General features: G+C 37.2%; 1 protein-coding gene across 1 annotated transcript; it reads right to left on the bottom strand.

Annotated features, from left to right (window-relative positions):
* Window positions 1–1,300: 1,300 nt before the first annotated feature.
* Window positions 1,301–16,600, bottom strand: LOC128610714 (butyrophilin subfamily 3 member A1-like). The gene is made up of 5 exons (XM_053630132.1): window positions 16,233–16,600; window positions 14,869–15,147; window positions 13,670–13,690; window positions 12,888–12,914; window positions 1,301–2,178 (listed from the first exon to the last, which is right to left on the bottom strand). Exons 1-5 carry the CDS (start codon window positions 16,573–16,575, stop codon window positions 1,628–1,630), a joined length of 1,221 nt encoding a protein of 406 aa, XP_053486107.1. The 5' UTR covers window positions 16,576–16,600; the 3' UTR covers window positions 1,301–1,627.
* Window positions 16,601–22,023: the final 5,423 nt, after the last annotated feature.

Here is a 22,023-nt window from a genome sequence, read left to right as displayed (position 1 = left end):
CAAGCCGAGCTGCTTAACGTAGGCGTTACCATGCGCAGCCTCTCGAGACTGCCATCGCATACTACACCTCTTCACCCAGAAAGTGTGCACTTTTCCCCGTGATGAAACGGGAGCAAGTCGTAACACACTTCTTGAATTCTTTTACGCTCATTACTTACCTCTCTTTTCCTCTAAAAAAGGATAGAAAAGTTAAGAGATTTTGAGAAAATATCGAGTAGAAATGAAGCGTTTTTGTCACACAAACAACAGACATGCAGTCTCGCTGAAGATAATAAGACTGGCGGCGTGGTTCACAGGTGCCATATATATATGTATCATGCGACGCGCTTAATTGCCACGTCACCTGATCATGGCAGTCCTATAAGTAGAGGCATGATTTTACACAAAATTCTCTCACTCTCTCTCTCTCTCAAATTTCTCTCACTCTCTGTCTGTCTCTTTCTCTGTCTGTCTGTCTCTCTCTCTGTCTCTCTCTCTCTCTCTGTGTGTTTATATTTTAAGGTTTGCTTTACATAATTAGGTTGGATTTATTTATTACACATATTTGCATAATTGTACTATTTATTTGTCATTATTGTGTCCTTTTGCATTATAACAACTAAACAAATATTTATTGAAACCATGGACTAAATCTGGTCACATTGTGTGTTTAGTCTAAATGGTTTTCTTTCCTAATGCCTTACTGATCTCGATATCACTTCACTACAAACCAGATTAAAGTTGCAGTGACTTACTGCCCCGCTCAGCATTTACCCCTTTATCACATAATATCATTTTCATTTCAGTGTGGGAAATGTACTGAATAAAACCACAGCGGGACTGAAATATTTATGAAAGCAGAAGGAAATAATTTTACTGCATAGCTAGCTGGTTGTTCAAACAGGAAATAGGATCAAATGTGTATTTCTGGTTGGTTAATTCTGTTTATTGCACTAGTCAGTGCAATCTCCTCAGCATGACTTTTCACTAAAGTCACAAAATGGTCTTATGCAGCAACATGAAACGTCAGAGCAGAAACACGTCACTGACCAATCAGGAAGTGCTTCCCTCATGAATATTAATGAGATTTCCTCTGCTGTCCTACATTTAAGAAATTTGTTTTTCATTCAGATAAGAACGTTTACTGATGGACCACGTCATACAGCTTTGGCAGAATTTAGCGCAGATAGAGGATTCATTTATTCATTAATTTCTTTACTATTTTTAAGAAGAGAAAAACCCTGATATGTTTATTTCTAAATAAAAGATGAGTGTAATTGTGTTTGTGTTTGATGAAGTTTGAAGGAGAAACTCAGTGGTGTTCGGTTTTATCTACACAGACATCAGCAGCTAAACTTCATACATTTTATTGATCATATTAAATTCTGCAGTAAAACTCAGTGTGCACTCTAAACGATCTTTATTCATATTTGATTTGTAATGACAAAGTTCCACAATCATAACGTCTAAAAAACAGATGGAAGGATTCAAATTATTTGTTTATGTGAAGAAACAAACCCCCAGGTATTCAAATAAACTGTATAGCACTTTAAAAGGTAATATGTAGTTCAAAAATTTACCAGAAAAAGTAAAATATTTATTTTTATTCTCACCATTTAATATATGATGAAATCTGTGAGGTGAAAATTCATTCAGTGTTAAATACAGGAGAGATGATCAGTGGTGCTGAATTTTTACCTCCTTCATTTAAACCAGGATTGAAGAAGGGATAGAGTTTCTCAGTGAAAGACTGAGCAGTGAAAGAGTAGATATGAAAGCTGGCCTTCACATCATAAAAGGAGACCAGACCCTCCTCATAATCCACAAACACCCCCACCTTCTCCACCTTCTCTCTCAGTGTGAGGAGGACAGCGGGATCAGCACGAGCCCAGTACTCATTCTCATTCCTCAGTTTCACAGTCCAGAATCCATTCTGAGGTTTCAGTATAATCCCCTTCCTGTAAATGTTCTCTCTCGCAACTCCTAATGTCCACTCAGTTTTCCCACTGACCTGCACCTCATAATAAATTCTCCCTGAGGAGAAACTCTGCTTTCCCAGAACATTTACATATTTAGTAAACCTCTGTGGTGTATCAGGGAGATCCTGCTGTGTGTATCCATGTGTCACTTGTTTTCCATCAGCAGACAGGTTGAGATTGGCATGAGCTGTATCAGGATCCAGAGTCACATCCACTGAGAGAAACACACAGAGTGAGATGTGAGTTTGCAGGTAAAAAATATTAAATCATCATCATCAGTGGATCAGATTCATTAGAATTTATCTACAATTAAAATAAAATTCTCTGAGAATGGATGGGATATTATCGGGTTACTCAGTGTGCGAATTATACATTGACTTTCGGGGGGTTCAGCTTTTTCAGTTTGCCCAGAAACTACTTTGTGTAATGCAGATGCGTGCTTCATTGAACCACTGTGCTGTATATCCTTAAAACAGTACATAAACACAACACTTTAAATGCTATAATCCATACAATGTTGTTCAGCTTTATGTGACAAATAGTGCCACGAAAGCCTTAAAAAGTAGTATATACTTTCTGAACTACTCCTTAACTTACTTGTCTTTTCTTGCCAGTAAAAAGACAAGTATGTATGTTCCCTTCTAATACTTATGACCTCACCAGTGTTAAATTAAATCTGAGTGCAAATTAAATCTGAGTGCAAAAATGCCCTCTGTTATTTATTTGTGAAAAGGTCACTGCATTAAGTTTCAGTTAATTACCAACCTAAACTAAACACGTACAAAACAGACATTCACGAGTCATGACTAAAGAGTTGCGTCTTACAAAGTGGTATTGTATTGGTATCAAACAATTTAGAATAGAAGAACTAAAGGAATTAAAGCAGGTGCTGCAGCGGATAAGGGTGTGCTCACACTAGTTGATCTGTACCGTGCCAGAGCAAGTTTGACTCCAAAGTCTGGTTCATTTGACTAGTTTTCTTTTCCTTCATTTTTTCAATTGCTTGGGATTATATGTATTGCATGTGTATGATTGAAAGCTGTATCTATGCACTATTGTTATTTCTTTGCATAAAAAATTTCAATAAAAAAAAAAAAATCTGCCCTGAGAAGTCAGATGTCTAACTTCAAGCGCCGAGTTTTCTCGAATGCAGCATAATATCTGGTTCTCAACTTATTAATGAAAGGGAGTGGTAGTCAGTGAATAAAAACTGTAAATTCCTTCCTCAATGTCACCTTTATCCATAGCAATCTTCTAATATACTACATGCACTGCAAGTGAAAATCACTTTGTTACATAACTGATTACCATGCTCCAAATAAGCCAATAAATAAACAATAATATAATGATAGACTCCATTGTGCTCGCGAGAGCACTTTTCTTCCTGTTTTCTTCAAAACAAAAAGTTTCATCACAATGAAGCAAGCATGCTCTGGCCTGGAATGTTGAAGTGCAATTTGAGTGCAGGCCAGCGGGGAAGTTGGGAGGGGGGACAATTGTGCTTGGGCAAGGTACAAGACAACTGGGCCAGGTGTGAGTATGCCCTAAAGTCCAGGGCTGAATTTCTTTCCCATTACACCACTGGCCTATTCTTCTGAAATTGTTTGATAGTTATTCTAATAAGTAATTTATATATATATTTTTTAAGAGTTGGAGTGCCCTACTTGATCAACTTACGTTTTGTCATATTTTGGGGGAACACTTGAAAGGACATTAGGAAAGAAACCGTCCGTTCGGACTAAACACACAATGTGACCAGATTTAGTCCATGATTTCAATAAATATTTTTGTGTTGTTATAATGTATAAGGACACAATAGTGACATAAATAAATAGTACAATTATGCAAATATGTGTAATAAATAAATCCAACCTAATTATGTAAAGCAAACCTTAAAATATAAACACAGACAGAGAGAGAGAGAGAGAGACAGAGAGTGAGAGAGAGAGAGAGACAGAGAGAGAGAGAGAGAGAGACAGTCAGAGAGAAAGACAGAGTGAGAGAGAGACAGAGAGTGAGAGGAGAGAGACAGACAGATAGAGAGAGAGAGAGAGTGAGAGAGAGAGAGAGAGAGAATAAAAAGTATAAACAGCTATCAGGTGCTCTGTTATAACTCACTAATTCCCCCACACTCCTGCTGCTAGTGCATGTAGAGTTAAATTTTTTTTGTCAAGCATGTTAAATGTTTTCAGTATCTGTTTATATCACCAACACTGCTAAAGGAGAGAAGTTGAACGACTGAGGAGGTAAATGTCACCCATTTATTCTAGGGTTTCAGGAGGATAAAATATGTAAACAGGAAAACAAGAATCCCAACATATATTTATTGGTTAATACAAGTTAAGGAAGATTGATTACATTGGCCAGGGAGCATTTATTGGAAACATAGTGACTAGTTACAATTAAATACCTGTTACTAATTATATGCCTGAAACATTGGGATGCAGTTATTATACATTTACATCTGCATTGTCTGCTGCCATTGCAGATAAGGCTATGAACATGGCAACTCCAATAATTTTTATTGATGTGTACGCCTATTGCTATAACAGGAAGAATTGATCAGATATTTTGAATTTGGCTATTGTATATGACCTTAGAGCCGGACTGAAATTGTGTTTTTTGGGTAGATTTTCCTTTAACTATCCACCTTATTTTTGAAATAAGAGAGGGTGTGGCCATTTTTTAACTTGAATGTGTGAGTGTTCTGGTGTCATCCGCTTCCAGTTATCTTGTGTCTGTACAAAAACAGTCTGTTAAGCTGCTCGATGTTGCAAACTGGTATTTGTTACAATATTATAATATATTATCATAATCACACACAGGGGAATCAAGGTTTATAAGCACAAGTAGTTTTGACAGTTTACTGCACTCTATTTGTTTAGCTATTTACCTATGGTGACTAATGAAATGGAAGTCTTGCACATTCACATGAAATAGCCTAATTCCACATTGAAAAATTGTAGACTGCAACATCATCATCCAAATCTAAACTCGCCTCAAAGTGAATGTTCGTTGCTTTGAGCTTTTGATTGTGACCGCGAAGTTGGAGTCCTGAGGCAAGGAAACCAAATGACCACAGGTAAGTTAGCATTCATCACTAGTGTTAATGCCTGGCTGAGTTTGTGATATTTAGGCAGGGAGCTCTCGAAAATGTATTCATTGTAAAACAGTAACTCAGCGAGTGATAATTAACTTTACCTATCGCGACGGCTTCAAAAGTGAATATCATGTACTGCTTCCTCAATGTTGGCGTTACACTACTAGTGTCATGTGTTTATGTTGGCTGTGAAATATGGACTAGGGTTATTTTATAATTCTCTGAGTCTGCACCTCATCTTATCTGAGGCTCTGAATTAGGGTTAGCTAGCTGGATGCTGTCACCAATCACAGTAGGGATGAGTGATGCTAACCTAGACACTCACCTGATGTAATAACATTACTTTAGCATACAGTTAACCATAGTGTAGCATTACAGCTGTTCACCATGATGTAATACAAAGAGTGGGTTAACATTAACTACATTTAGCAAGTGTTTTCTCCACAAACCCTCGGGGTCACGGAGAGATTGGGGGGGGGGGGGGGGCGGCGGCTGCCTTTTATCTAGCTGTCAGTGCAAACCAGTGTTGCCAACTTAGCAACTTTTCAGACCCCTTTAGTGACACTTTTTTTTTAATAAATAAGTAAGTGCCTAGCGATAAACGTAGCAACTTTTTGGAGAAACCTTAGCAACTTTCCAAATATCACCAGTACTGTCCTGCAAGCGCGAGGTCTTGCTTTCCCACTGCACTCACACCTCTCTCTGCACCTGCTCTGTTCAGTGAGGGGCTGAGAGCCGGAGATTTAACAATGCCACGGATAACAAGACGCGTGCTTCGTCCCAATTTACATTAATCTTTTGTGAATGTTTTTAGAATGTAAGACGAATGTAAAATAGTACACGTTATTACAGCCTAGTTGTCTTGTTCAAAGTAGTTCAGAAACATTTTATATCATTCATGCTCCATACCTGTCCGTTATACAGTTTTATAAAAGTCATAAAAGTTATTTAAAAAAGCATAACAGTTATGAAAAGTAATTAAAATAGTACAAAAGCAAAAAAAAAATACAAATAAATCTATCTATCCATCTATCTATCTATCTATCTATCTATCTAAAACAGATTATATATTAGGTTATATATAGATAGATTTTATATAGAATAAATAACCATTATACCTAGTCTCCTCCAACGGGGGGGGGGGGGGGGGGGACTGTGCCACATGATAGGGGAGGCTTGGGGGGGGGCTTTAGTTACTTAGTTACAAAAGGTTGAGAACCTCTGCTCTACACCAACACACACATGTTAACTCAGAAGTTTGTTTGCTCAGCTTACCATTTCCAAAAAAGGTCCCACTTTCCTTACTGCAGCCTAACATTCATTCACCGGTTACTTTATATATTTTATGGGCATTAACTGTAAACACACACAAACACACATTCCATAACAGTCCTGTACCCTATTTTTACTGTCAGGATGGTTTTAGCCTGGAGCCTTTCTGCCTCCTGCACAACCATGCCACACACACACACACACACACACACACACACACACACACACACACACATTGAATACAGTAAATACAGTAGAGATTCAGATTTAACTGTAATGAAGATGAAAAGGTAAAATCATTCTTACCTTCATACTGCTTATTCTTTACTAAATCTATGAACACAATTATTCATATCTAAATCCAGTCAGATTAAACAAAACATAATACAATAACTATTATTTAAATAAATATATTGTATACACTATAGGCCAAAAGTACAAAAATGATTAATTAAATCAATGACTTTTTAAATTCTTTATAAAAAGGCCAATACTTTTGTTTTTGCTATACTCTGAAGACATTTGGGTTTGAGATCACAAGATGAATGGGACAATAGACAAAAATTTTAGCTTTCATTTCCTGATATTTACATCTAGGTGTGTTGAACAACTTAAAACATGGCACCTTTGTTGGCAGACCACTCAATTTTTAGGTGAGCAAAAATATTGGAATTTTAAGATAATTAAAGTAAATAAAGTAAATAACTCTTAATATTTGTTCACATATCCCTTGTTAGTAATAACTGCATCAAGCCGGAGACCCACGGACATAACCAAACTGTTATGCTGCTCAGTTGGGTTAAGATCTGGCAACTGATTTGGCCAGTTTAAAACCTTCCACTTTTTCCCTCCGATGAAATCTTTTGTTGAGTTGGCAGTGTGTTGTCTTGCTGCACGATAAAGTTACTCAAAATTAGATTGGATGCATTTCTCTGTAAATTAGCAGACAAAATGTTTCTGTAGACTTCTGAATTAATTCATATTGCGACCATCATGAGTTACATCATCAATAAAGTTTAGTGAACCCACTCCAGAAGCAGCCATGCAAGCCCAAGCCGTAACACTATCTCCACCATGCTTGACTGATGAGCTTGTATGTCTTGGATCATGAGAAGATCCTTTCTTTCTCCACACTTTGGCCTTTCACTTTGGTAGAGGTTAATGTTGATTCCAGAACTTTTGTGGCTCATCTCTGTATTTCTGCTCTTGAACTGTTCTTGAAATGGTGGATTGTGATACCTTCACCCCTGTCCTGTGGAGGTTGTTGTTGGTGTTTTGGGGTGATGTTCTGACTCTTGTTTTGGGGTTTTTCACAACTCTCATGATGCTTCAGTTATAAACTGCTGTTGTTTTCCTTGGCCAACTTCTTCCATGTCTGCTTGTTAGTACACCAGTGGTTTCTTTCTTTTTCAGGACATTCCAAATTGTTGTATAGGCTATGCCCAATGCTTGTGCAATGGCTTTGATAGATTTAGCCTCTTTTGTCAGATTCAAAAAGACTTGTTTCTCCCATAAACAGCTCTCTGGTCTTCATGTTGATTTATGCTTTTTAACAACAAATGCAGTCTTCACAGGTGAAACCCAGGACTCAGAGCAGACATTCAGATATATTCATTATTTGAACAATCTAACAGGGCACACCTGGGCAATAAGAAACACCTGTCAATTGTCACATTTTCCAGTATTTCTGATCACTTGAAAATAGGTGGGTTCAAACAAAAGGTGCTGTGTTCTAAGTTGTTTAACACATCTAGAGGTAAATATCAGGAAATGAAAGCTGAAATTCTGATCTATGTTCTGAGTCATCTTTTGATCTCAAACACAAATGTCTAAAAGCAAAAACACAACTTTTGGACAGGACTGTATATATTCCAGTCACAGAAGGTACTAGAACTTTTACAAACTAAGGTGTAATTACCGCATTCCACGCTCTGTCTCTGCAGCTCTGAAAAAAAAAAACCTTTAATATTAGAGACTTACTAGATACTTTTTAACTTAAGTTTATATTTCTATTTTTATACTCTACGTTTTTGTCAACAGTAGAAGTGTGCTGTTTAACACATTGCATTTAACTGCATGCGTTCAGTAAAAGTATTATACAAATTACCCCTCCAACTAACATGACATTACTGTATTGTCCAATGTTGTTAATATGAGGCCGGAAGTTATTTTTTTGAGTGGATTTAATTTGTAACTCTGTTCAGTTTAGTAGTGATTTATTTGTAGTAGCATTTATTTGTGCATTCACTACCATCACACTGGAGTATTATATCTGCATTTTGTGTCCTCTAGTGGATCATCTGGCATTGGCACTAGATAGTGCAGCACTAATCTGTAAAGATAGCAGTTCATATCAGTATTTTTTTGTTTTTTGCTTCCTTTCTGACCACACACACACACACACACACACACACACACACACGAATCTAGAATATTTCAGTAAACAGTTATTATTGTCTGAACAGATTCTTGTGAGACTTACATCACTACAGTAGCCTAAACAATCTAACAAACCTCCCACATAACTTTGTGATTACATTTATTCAGAAGACACCTCTGAAGACACCTCTCACTGTTTAAAACATTTTAATTATCTGTCTGTAGGTTGGAGTCTGTTGATTGTTTCATAGGAAGGTTCACGCTGAACAGACAGACGCCACCCAACATTTCAAAGTTTTCTGCTGAATTTAGAATGCTGGGAAACACGACTGTCGTGTTCACACTGATCCCAACAGACACCAACAAACTTTTTTACGGACAGTCAGACTGGTTGAAAGATAGATGATCCTTTTACCACAAACCAAATTTTACAATTAATAGTGTCTTTACATGTCGTTCTTCACCTGAAATGATGAAAACAGTGAAATGAAAGAGGTTGTGAGTGAAGCCTTGGTTGTTGCGATGTGACGGGAGGCTTACTTACATTTATACAGAGAGCTGCAGACAGAGGATGTGCAAATCTTTCAAAATTTTGCTCAGTTGGACCAGGAATGTAGCCTGGCCTGGGCATTCAGGGTTGTAGCCCCGGAGACTTTTTCTTTAGCCCTGAATAATTCTCCACTTGGAACAGTTTGTCTGTTCGTTAACTGAACGTCAGTAAAAGAAGACAGCTGTGTTGTAATTTTGTATCTTCAGTGAACCTAGTCTTGTGATAGCCAGAAAGCCAGATAGACAGAAAGTTTACAATTTTATTGGTCTTTTAGTCCTGCAAACAGTGATAACACCCGAGGCAACTTTTTTGTCCAATTTTCATATTTTTTAAGCAACTAGCCCTCACATGCAAGATAAGAATGGATTGAAACAGTCTATTTATAAGTATGTGTGCCTAGGTCAGATTACATCTGGGTTTGTTGGAAAATCATACCACACTGCTCAGACTTTAAACGACCCGACAGATGATGATTAAACATGTTCAATTGGTGAAAACAAATGTCGACACACAGCAACAGACACAGACAGGGTTAACACACTGATTCAACAAAACCCTACCAACGTGTCTGTTGGCGTTAGTCTGCGTCTGTCTGTGCAATGTGAACCTGGCTATAGATGTTCTTTCTTTAGTTTGCTCAATTACATCATCAGTATGATCTTAAAAACACAAAAAATTCATTCTCACCTGCATACTGCCTTTCTTTCTCCATCTCTGAGGATAAAACAAATTTGTTTGAAACATTTTGTGTACATTCTATATAAACAAGTGTATTAAATGATTAAGCACTGTAACAGTGACAAGGTACATGGATGAGGTACATGGACAAATCAGATTGCAGTTATGAAATGTAATTTTCCACTAATATATATTTGGTTATATACTGTTATATATTTAGTTAATAATTAAGCATTATGATTATGTACACTCAAAAAAAGTTATCTTCTCAGTTAAACGTGCTTACCCCAAACATCAGAACTATTTCACTGGCATAGATATGAAATATAGAGTGAACAGATGTAGATAAAATTGAATGAACTTCAAACTGCTCACTCAGTTGTTTGATATAATGACATCCTTCAAACTCAAAAAGCCTTTTATTTCTTGAATAAACTTAATAAATTACATAGTGCTCCTTGATCAGCTTTAACTAGAAGAACAGCTGTAAAACACATACAGTGTATGCACACCAAATAACAAAGGTATGCAAGCAGCACTGACTACACAGATAGGGTAAACAACCCAGTGTCACGATCTCGCCGGCAGATGGGGCTGCGGCGACAATGTGCACAAGTGGCTGCAGAGCGCGCACGTGCACGTGCTTGAAGTGCGCATGGATGCAAAGACTGTGTCAAACGTTGCCAGCTGTGGGCAATTAAGAGAATGGTGACTGGTTATTTAAACCCCTCACGTTGCTGTGCACATCGCACGGCATTAGAGAAAGGACTAACAGTGAAGAAGACGGAATGAATAATGGTGCTAGGTTGTAATGTTACCATACGCTGTCTGTTTTCCTGTTCCTTAGTTCATGCTATAGTTAAGAGTGTTCATGCCATGTCATAGTTATGAGTGTTCATGCCATAGTGAAGAGTGTTCATATCTTGGTTTAGAGAGTGCTCATGCCAGAGTTTAGTGTTCATGCTGTAGTTAAGGGCATTCATGTCTTAGTTTAAGGAGTGTTCATGCCTGAGTTAAATGAACGTTTCAAGCCTGAGTTGAATGAATGTTTGGTGCCTGAGTAAAGTGAGTGTTTCAAGTCATCGCCCTGTTTTAAGTTTTGTGCTTCATGCCTCATTCCAAGTTAAGGGATGAGCGTTTCTGTTTCATGTCCTCTGCCTGAGTTTAAATAAAGATGTCACTCCTGTGCTTACTTCCTGTCTTGAGTCCTGTTTCATAACACCCAGAATGCACTACAATTAATAATTAAGTGCCAGGAGCCAATCTTGTGCATACACTGCTATGATATTTTGTAAAACAACACAGTTAAACAAGACAAATGCTAAATTTAATAAAGAACCTTAAATGGATGATAGAAATAACATTAACCTGTAAATCAACTGATTCGAAAGACTACCTGTCAGATTTGGTGACTGGCTACTTCTAAAAACATTTGTAAGGTAGTCTGGTTATCAGAGTCTACTAATAAAATGTTCTTGTTATCTAAGCAAAAATAGTAGCTAACTAGTTAAATTAGCTCGCTAGTACCTGTCTGGATTTACTCTGGGTTAGGTTTTGTTACCTTTGAATTGAAAAAACAAGAATTATCAACTAAATTATATCAGCTATATATGTTAAAAAACAAACAAACAAAAAAAAAACACACACAAAAAAAAACACACATCACCTACCAGCATTCATGCATGAGTAGTGTCTTGGTGTTTTTATATAGCTAAGTCTAACCTTTCTTTGAATAAAGAGATCTTGCCATGTGAAATGTGTCATTTGGCAACTCTCCCAAGGCCTTGGTGTGGGAAGTGTAGCAGGGTGAGGTGCCATCTTTTTGTGTACTTTCTCTTTCTCTCTTCTTAAGAATTGTAACCTGTTTTCAAACACTTATCAAAACTAGATAAAAAAAAAATTCTAAAGCTTTTCAAATTCATGTAAATGACCAAACATTAATATGTTCCTTTCTATTGCTGGTATCGTTCCCATTAAAAAAAATGTATAAAATTGTTCTAACCCCTAAGTTGGAGAGAGGATCTTGAAGAGAGACTTTACCATCTGGTCTTATGAGTGAAACTTAAATCTGATATCTTGTGTGTAATTCCATCTGTATCTTATGCTGGTAACATGCGTCCATACATCCATGGATTTTGTAAGTTTTCTACATTTTACTTAATGCTTTTTTTGTTTATTTTGTCTTGTGTTTGGATAAACTGTTGTAACTGACTTTTTAAAAAAGGTACTCAGCATTTCTTTTTGGAAAGATGTATGATGTATGTGAGTATATTAAAGTAATGGTATGTTAGACAAGTTTGAAATATATCTCTGGTAAGTAAATAGAAAAAATAACTACATGCAGGTTTTAAATGAAACCTCTGACATAAATATAACCTTTGTTTGCAATCAGTCTAAACTCTATCAGAATAATTACTTAATAAATGCCTCTGACAGACTGCATAAATGAGAATTACAGATTGGTGGTTGTGTTGCTGTTCAGCTACAAAGCATATGGAGAGTGACAGTCAACTAGCACTTGAAAATATTTGAAGTAAAAGTTTTCCTCCCCATCATCTATCCACACCTTCAACCCATGGAGATGGAGAACATGTTGAGACTTACCAATCTGTTAATGATAAAAATGATACATATTTACATATTTATTATTGTGAAGCTGTAACTGTGTTCATATCTGCAAAGTTTTGCTGCTCAAAGTCCTTGTAATGTCCAGTGCTACTACACTACTGTTACACCAGCCACATATTACCTCACCTGTCTTAGCCATTAATTAGACTGAGTTAAAGGTGCAGCTTGTTCACCAACAGATTTCTTATAAGCACAATAACTCTTTGTGAAGTCTCAGCATTAAAAGCATCCAGTATAACATGCAGTGCAAACAGAAACACATACTCTACTCACAGTTCTTCGGATATTGGAAAAAATATTTAATAAGTTTAAGTGTAATTACCGGCTTCCAGCCTCTGTATCTGCCTCTCTGAAAACAGACAATATTAAAATTTTAATATTAGAGAAATTACATTACCGATGTAAAGAATCACAGAGCCAATCACATTTAATCATACTAGTGATGTAGTTTAACTTTATAAACATGTATAGTTGAAGAGCTGAAAGCAGAAATGTGTACACACACACACACACACACACACACACACACACACACACACACACTCACTATCTGAATCCTGTTTCAAACACTTTTTGTGTGAAATCTACAGTAGCCTAAGCCAGGGGTTCCCAAACTTTTCCAGGGCAAGGCCCCCCATATGGCATTAACATTTGACCGAGGCCCACCTTTTGCAAGATGTCTTTAAAACACATGAAAAATACAGACTTCTGATTATACCCCCCCCCTTTATATAAATAATTACATCTTACATCTTTACATTACATTAGGAATTGATTGTGTGTGTGGTTTTCTGAGAGTGAGAAAGAGAAAACATTCTAGTGGGAGGGATGGGCTTGGTGGCTCCGACCAAATTGTTGAGGCCCCCCAGGCACCCCCTGGCGGCCCCGGCCCCCACTTTGAAAACCATTGGCCTAAGCAAATCTCCAGATCTAACAAATCTCCCAGATACTCTTGTGATTACATTTATTCAGGGTGAAGATACCTTTCACTGTTTAAAATATTTTTTATTATCTGTGGTTGGAGTGTTTCATAGATACTCTTTCTTTAGTTTGCTCAATTAAATAATCGGCATGATCTTAACAGCACAAAAATTTCATTCTCACCTCTGTACTGCTTGTGCATCTCTGAGGATAAAACAGAAATTGATTTGAAATATTTTGTGTACATTCTATATAAACAAATGTATAAGCACTGTAACAGTGACAAGGTACATGGACAACACAAATCAGATTGCAGTTATGAAATGTAATTTTCCATTAATACAATGGATTTAAAAAGTCTACACACCCCTGTTAAAATGGCTTTGGTTTTTGTGATGTAAAAAAAAATTAAACCAAAATAAATAATGTCAGAATATTTTCCACCCTCGATGTGAAGTTACAATGTATAAACCAAATGAAGATGAATGTTTTTGAATGACCTAGCCAGAGTCCATACCTGAATCCAATTAAAAATCTGTGGGGAGACCTGAAGCAGGCTGTGCACAGGAGATTTCCTTACAATCTGATAGATCTACAATGTTTGCAAGAAAGAGTGAGGAAATATTGCCAAGTCAAGATGTGCCACGCTGATAGACTCTTACCCAAAAAGACAGAGTGGTGTAATAAAATTAAAAGCTGCTTCAACAAAGTTTAGGGGTGTGCACACTTATGCAACCAGGTTATTGTAACGTTTTTATTTTTCCTTTTTTCCCCCCTAAAATGTTTCTGATTGTTTTTCACAAAAACCTGCCATTTTCACAGGGGTGTGTAGACTCAGTGGTAATGAAACTGAATGGATGAAGACCCAGTGCTGAGATGGGAGTTTGAGACAGAACTGAATTAAAGCATCCTCTCTAGAGTGAGCAAGGCCAACTGGGCTCCTGACTAAAGATGGTTATGGTGTATTATTTGCAGTATAATTGAATCCTGTGGTGTTATTAAAACAAAGTGATTTAAGTTTTACCTTTCTTGTGACAAATAACTGCAGTTACTATCAATCCAAGAGCAAGAAGACATGCTGAAACTGAAATGCCGACAATACACTTCCAAGCATCAAAGACTTTACCTAAAATTAAAACACATTTACCACATATTTTTAAGAAACTGTTCAAGAATTAATTCATAGGTACAAACCCTACACCTTACACAGAACACTGTTGCAGCATTGCCAAAAGATAAAATAAAAATAATGCATATGTTCTGATGCATAGTGTGTTCATCATGGTCATGTGTCATTATTAATTACTTTAATCTGTAATCATTACAGTAGAATGTTATAGTCTAAAACTATGTGTAAGAGTTTTTTAATTATTGACACTTACTATTAATGATAACCTCTGTCTCCATCATGTGATGTTTTTGTAGAAGTCTGCAGTAAAACTTGTTGGAGTCGCTATAATCATAAACAGTGATGCGGTGTTTCACACTGAAGCCCTCAGTGTCTCTGTGCATCTGTGTATCTTCAGCAGGCAGAGTGTCTCCTTCTCTGTTCATCCACAGAACCTCAGGTTCAGGGTTCCAGCCTCTGGACTCACACACTAGATTAATCCCTCCTGAGTGATCATAACTCTCCATCGTGATCACTGGGTTGCTTCCCTGAGCTATAAACATAAGCATTTTAATGCAAGATTTTAAACAACCAACCAAAAAAACCTCATAGGTTATGTAACCTTCCCAGAGGTTCTAATTCGTGTAACATTAAATACTAAAAACAAGACTGGGGAAAATTAGTTTTTGTGAAATTGCAGTTTGTGAAAAGATGCGTCTGAGACAGTGTCATATAAAAAGCCAGAGAAGGACTAGAGACTACGATTCCCATCAGCCACTGCAGTGCATCTGATCATGTCACATGACTATCTGCACCTGGGGTTAATAATCATTTGTATATAAGTCACAATTTGCACTGCACACACTGTCTTGTGTTTGTCTTATGTTGTTGTCATATGGTTATGTTCTGTAGTTATTGTATTTCTGCCTTGAAATCATAGTTCTTGTTCTGTGTCTAGTCTATGTTTTCTTAGTTTCTTTCATTTTTCATTAAATTCTTATCTGCATTTGCATCAATCTCATCATTCATTACCTAACAGACAGGTTATTTGGCCTGCACCTAGTCTAATAAATTTCTTTTGCTGAATACAGATACGTTTCTACTGGTCTTTTTTTTTTTTTTAAATAAATAAATACTGATCAATGTACTTTACCATTTTTTAAACAATCATTATAGTCATAGCTTTTTAGGCAAACAAGCAAATAGTTATTAACATTTATTGGCAATTTTTCTACCTGCATCCTTGTGAAAAATCAATGTGCATTAAAGAACACCTAAAAAATCTGTGATTTTTGCATGATGCAATTGTATCACCATGGACCAGAATCTCAAAGGAATATTTCCAACATCTTGTGGAATCCATAACAAAGAATTGAGGCTGTTTTGAAAGCAAAGGGAGAACCTACCCAGTAGTAGTATAGTGTTCCTAATAAAATGTTCAGTGAGGGTATGTCTGAGTGACTCGTGTGATGGAGATCATTTAGTCACAAATTTAACTCCCACTCTAAAGCCTGTTCAAATGCTAAAGATTTAAAGTGGATTATGTATGCAGAAACCATTAATAATGTTAAGAGAAAAGAAAATTGTATGTAGTATAACATTTACTGTATTAAGCTTCAACGCAGAAATGGATCTTACCCTCGACAATGACGTTCACAATGATGTCATCGGAGTTGGATTTGTGCTCAACATGACACTTGTAAGCTCCTTCATCAGAGACTCGGAGAGCGGAGAGTTTGAGTGAAGTGTTGCCTTTCTGTAGCTCCTCTTTAAACAGTGATGTTCTTTGTCTGTAGGACTGAGCCTGATCTTCATTACTGTCTTTATGATCCCTATAGAGATGCACTAATGAGTCCTTTACATATAGCTTGTTCCACTTCACTGTCATGTCCACAGCACTGGTGTTGAATTTGATAAGACAGGGCAGAACCAGGTCTTCACCAGCTACAGCAATAAGAGGTGCTTCTGGACCAACCACCATGAGGCTTTCTGTATTGTGGGGAAAAAATCAGCAAGTACGCTATATTACTATATTTTGTGTATGTAACAAGATGGACCATATTTAACTGTACACCATATTTTTGAACACGGAAGCAAGGCCGTACTTGATTTTGACATTTCCTTGGTTTCCTGCCATAACTAATGGTAGCTACATTGTTCAAGGCAATAACAATTAGGGCTTTCATAACAAATTTCTATAATAATTATGTATTTAAAAAAGTATTTAAGGGCACATGTACAACTTTAACAAAACATGTGCTTTGTAAAACATTTGGCCAAAAGGCCCCTATTAGAAAAGGAATACAAATCATTTATGGCAAACATTAAAGTTGAATACATGTAAGTAGTTTCCAACAGGCACTTATCAGAGTCACACTGTTCTGGTGGCTGAATGATGTTGTCTTAGATATATAACCTATTAAATAGTGTAAACAACCTCACTGAATAAACATATGAAGTGAATCCTTTTAACTCCTCATGACTGTGTTGCATTGTGTAACTCTACCACTATATATACACTCACCATCCACTTTAATAAGAACACCTGTACAACATTTATGTAGTTAACCAACGAGCCAATCATGTGGCAGCAGCACAATGCATAAAATCATGCAGATACAGGTCATGTGCTTCAGTTAATGTTCACATCAAACCTCAGAATGTGGAAAAGTGTGATCTCTGTGACTTTAACCATGGCATGGTTGTTGGTGCCAGATGGGCTGGTTTGAGTATTTCAGAAACTGCTGATCTCCTGGGATTTTCCACAAACAACAGTCTCTAGAGTTTACAAAGAATGGTGCAAAAAAAAAAATAATGTGTGAGTGACAGATCTGTGAGTGGAAACAGCTTGTTGATAAGAGTGGTCAGAGGAAAATGGCCAGATTGGTTCAAGCTGCCGTGAAGGATACAATAACTCAAATAGTCACTCTTTACAACTGTTTTGAGCAGAAAAGCATCGCAGCTTGCACAAAACATAGAACCTTGAGGTAGATTGGCTACAACAGCAGAAGACACCATTGGGTTCTAAGCCTGTCATCCAAGAATAGAAATCTGAGGCTATCATGGGCACAGGCTCACCCAAACTGGACAGTTGAAGATTAAAAAATAATAATAATAAATAAATAAATAAAAAATCACCTTTTTCCAGTCTTCGGCTATTGAGTTTTGGTGAATCTGTGCCCATGATAGCCTCAGATTCCTGTTCATGGCTGACAGGAGTGGAACCTGATTCTCCTCTGATCTCTCTCATCAACAAGGTGTTTCAGCCTGCAGACCCTCCGCAAACAGGATGTTCTTTGTTTTTCGCACCATTCCGTGTAAACCCTAGAAAAGGGCATTAGCTGCACTGTTAATCATCCGGGGCTGAGCCCAGATACTTCTCCATCAAAAAAACTTTCAAAAACATGCTTCTAAATAGATTGTTTCCAGGCATTTTGTTCTAGCATGTGACGGCTAATTGCTAATGCTTAATAATTGTATGACATGATCAGAATTTTTTAAATTTATCATAAAACTGGTCTTGGGTGTTATCACTGTTTGCAGGACTAACAGACCGATAAAATATAAAACTTGGCTATCTAACACGAGACTAGGTGCGTTTGGTGTCGTTAGCCAAGGGGAGGCACAAGCTATCATTGTATGGGTTTAGTTGCTACAGTGCCATGCAGAGTACATTAGCTGTCATTATGCTCTGCTCATATCATGTTCACGTAAACTGGAACTCATTTACATTTACACACCTTGTTTTCCTGCTCAGCATGAGAGAATGTTAGTGTTTCAGCTTCTACCTGTAGCAATGTGGCTTGTTTGTTTCATTTTGTACCAACTATGCCACCCCGAGAAAACGGGGAAAATAAAAATCTACGCCACATGTAGCAATGTGGCTCGTTTCGTTTATACACTATAGTGATCCTGCCAACTACACCACATGTAGCTATGCAGCTCGTTTGTTTCGTTTCGTAAATATACCAACTACGCCACCCCGAGAAAACAGGGAAAATAACCCAAATAAGGACAAACAAGTACGTTCCACTTAGAACAGGCAAAAGGCATGGGTTTCCATATAAAAATACATTTTATTTTGAAGTTAAAAAGACTGGCCAAGAACTATTTTAAAAGAAGCAGCCAACGCAGTCAGGCATTGGTCAAATAAGACAGTCACAAGAGAAAGTTAACAATAATCATAGGAGGACTGAGGCTTCCTGTATGAAGGGCAGGCTAGTACGACGGCACCAGCTATACAAAAAGGGAAAAGCACCCCACTAATCAGAATCATACCCACAAAATTCACTGCAAATGAACACAGCAATAATAATAACAACCCTTAATTAAGTAAAGCCAAAGGTGCAGCAAAGAACTCCCCCCAGCCTCAGGAAGCACTCAGCTCCTACACGGAGAAAACAAAAACAATAACACAAAGTCAATTACAATATGCTCAAAGCAGACAAACAAAACAAAGACAAACTGTCATGAAAACAGACAACCTCGAGCTCAAACTGATTACAGGTAGCAAGTTTACCAAGACTAACCAAAACCACTACTACCACATAGCAGTGTCAGCATAACTGATAAAGACTGTTACAACACAGTGAATTAAAGAAAACTGATCTTAATGACAGTAATCAACACAAAGCAAAATAACAGAACAAAATAAAATCAAATCGGAGTATGAAGCAGCAACCAAACAGCAAAACCAAACAGCAACGTGGCTCCGTGAGTGAGGGGGAGGAGCTATACCTACATGACCACATCTCACTCACCAGCCTTAACGCATACGTCCACATATGTTCCTGTAAATCCTGTCAAATTGGTCTTGCTTTTGTTCACTGAAGATAAAATGCAGAAAAGAAAATGTGGGGGGAAAACGCGCATGCACACACAAACACACACACACAGAGTAAGTGTTTTCATACCTGATTGAGATTCCATAAAGTTGTAGAGAGTCAAGAGAGTCACATACAAAAACATAATCCCTTGCAGAAAGTTTATCGTTATTGCTTCAGTCTGTTTCACAAGTTAAATTACAGTAGGTGAACAATGTAACACGATCTATCAAAACTCAAAATACTCACTGATTTTTAAGCTATTTTTTTTCTTAATGAGAAGACGCTAAAAGATAAAGCCTCTTTGCCCATGCTTTCAGTTGGGTGTGCTTTCATTTGTGTAACCTGTTTCTTTAAACACCTGTTTCCTTCTCTTTTTTTCTTCTTCTTTTTTTTTTTCTATAGAAGCTTCTTAGAAGTCAGGTAATCTCTTTGAGGTAGCAAACATTCCTGCACATTGCAGTGGTCCAAATTGAACGATTTTTAATTACTTACTTGTGCAAATAAGTACAAAAAATGTAGAACATGCTAAAAAAAATAGTTTAAGTCCAGGTTTTATGTGGCTGAGAAAACCTGTTTAAAAAACCGTGTTGCACTCTGGAGTGATTGTTTATGTTTACATGTGCCTCATGTCGGTTATTTTATACATACTCCCCAAAGCCCCTTCACTTTGTCCCCATGTCAGTCTGTTCTGAAAGGAAAAAAATCAGGTGAAAATCAGTGAGCACACAGTGCAGCCAGATGATTCTCTTGTGTGCAAAAAATAAATAAATACTGTCCTGTGATAAAACTTAATGGGAAGAAACAGTAAGGCATTTTACATTAGGGGTTCTGTAATTTTAAGCAGTATACAGCAGTGAAGTCACACCTGAATGATAATCAAATAATTTTTAACAGAGATTGTGTGTTGATTACAATATTTATACCCTAGCACAGCTGAATTATTGAACAATAAGGTGTTGATCAATTTTTATAGCAGCACAAAGTCAATAAAAAAAAAATTCTGTAGCAGCTCAAATAGGTCAATTCCCTAATCAATTATGTTGGGGGGGGGGGGGGGGTGTCTAAATCTCATACAACAAAAACAACATAATTTTTCACCATGAACAAATTTAAAGCAATGACATTTTTACAGCACATGAACTCTGAACGCCTCACTTTTAGCTCAAAAGGCACACCAATGGCTAAAAAAAAACAGGTATGTGAAGAGCGATCTTTACCATCTTCTACAGGAGTATCATTGAGTCTGTCCTGACCTACAGCATTACAGTCTGGAAAGGGTAACTGTACTGAATCAGATAGAAAAACACTACAGAGGGTGGTGAACATTGCCCAGCGAGTCACAGGCACCAGCCTCCCTAATATTAATAACATCTACAAAAAATGGTGTACAAGGAAGACCTGACGCATCTGGGCAGACTCCACTCATCTTTCAAAAAACCGTTCACCTTGTTTCAGGGAAAGGACTGCGCAGCATTTGAGCCAAATCCTCGAGACTCATGAATACTGTAGCTTCTGTCCACAAGATTTAAGACTTCTAAACAGGTAGTATGTATAATCCTTTTAGTCCTTTTGATTGGCGAGTCAATCTTTTAGAAGTTTTGAATGGTGAGTCCATCTTTAAGAGGTTTTGATTGGCGGATCCATCTTTGCCTGTCCATTGTGATTGGCTGGTCCATCAATCCACCGGAAAATGGAAATATGGAAAAGATGGAAATTTACCATCACACTTTGCTATTGCAGGAGGCTGTTATTTATGCCGCAAGACCATTATTTTTTGTATTTTTGTATTTTATTCTCTCTCTCTCTCTCTCTCTCTCTCTCTCTCTCTCTCCTTCACACACACACACACACACACACACACACACACACACACACACACACACACACACGTGTGTTTATCAAGTTTATAGATCACAAATACATACACACACAGAGAAGCAGAGATTGAATTATTCTATTTTTTTTTTTTACTGTGCCCATGCCTTTAATTAAAGTACTCTTGAACCAACTGCCTTAAGTGATATTCTGGTCAACACACCAGATTGAATAACATCTCACAATATCATACTCTCTCACACACACTAGATGAAATTCAAGGGCATACGTTCCAGATGACGCACCTTCACCCTCATCCACTGAAGAAAAGTGAAGCTGCCAGTGTGCCAATATGGCGCTGACATCTTGGAGTCCGAGTCTGCGCAGTAGTGAGCGTGAAGTGGTCCCACCCACACTCCGCTGATCAGTCGCAAGCACACGCCCCTGAACTTTGTCAACTCATTATGTCAGTGTGAAATAAACAGTTATGGAATTCTAGAAATATAGAAATTAAAGTCAAAGCTCCGATCTCCTCCCAAAGATCCAGAAAAAAAGTCAGTTGGTGCCTAAGTGACTCCTTCTATCAATTACAGCTGTCAATCACAACTGTCAATCATGACGTAACACCCCTGATTTTATGTGAATTTATTTTAAAAAAAAACAACACTTGAACTTACATAAGCATGATAAAAACTAGCCTACCTAAAATGACAGAAAGCGTCATTGGAAATTTTTAAAAAAAAATTATTTTATTATGTAATTGTATTATTATTTTATTACGTAATTTT

This window comes from Ictalurus furcatus, chromosome 7, assembly GCF_023375685.1.
Source record: "Ictalurus furcatus strain D&B chromosome 7, Billie_1.0, whole genome shotgun sequence".
Lineage (NCBI taxonomy): Eukaryota > Metazoa > Chordata > Actinopteri > Siluriformes > Ictaluridae > Ictalurus > Ictalurus furcatus.
This window is presented reverse-complemented; position numbering and strand designations above follow the sequence as displayed.

What these genes read in the sequence shown, in the direction of transcription:
- LOC128610714 (XM_053630132.1), bottom strand. Translation starts at nt 16,575, where the DNA reads ATGGTGGTTGGTCCAGAAGCACCTCTTATTGCTGTAGCTGGTGAAGAC. An exon ending in TGTGAACGTCATTGTCGAGG is followed by an intron (nt 15,148 to 16,232) that starts GTAAGATCCATT and finishes TTATGTTTATAG; the next exon opens with CTCAGGGAAGCAACCCAGTG. An exon ending in GACAGAGGTTATCATTAATA is followed by an intron (nt 13,691 to 14,868) that starts GTAAGTGTCAAT and finishes TTTTATCCTCAG; the next exon opens with AGATGCACAAGCAGTACAGA.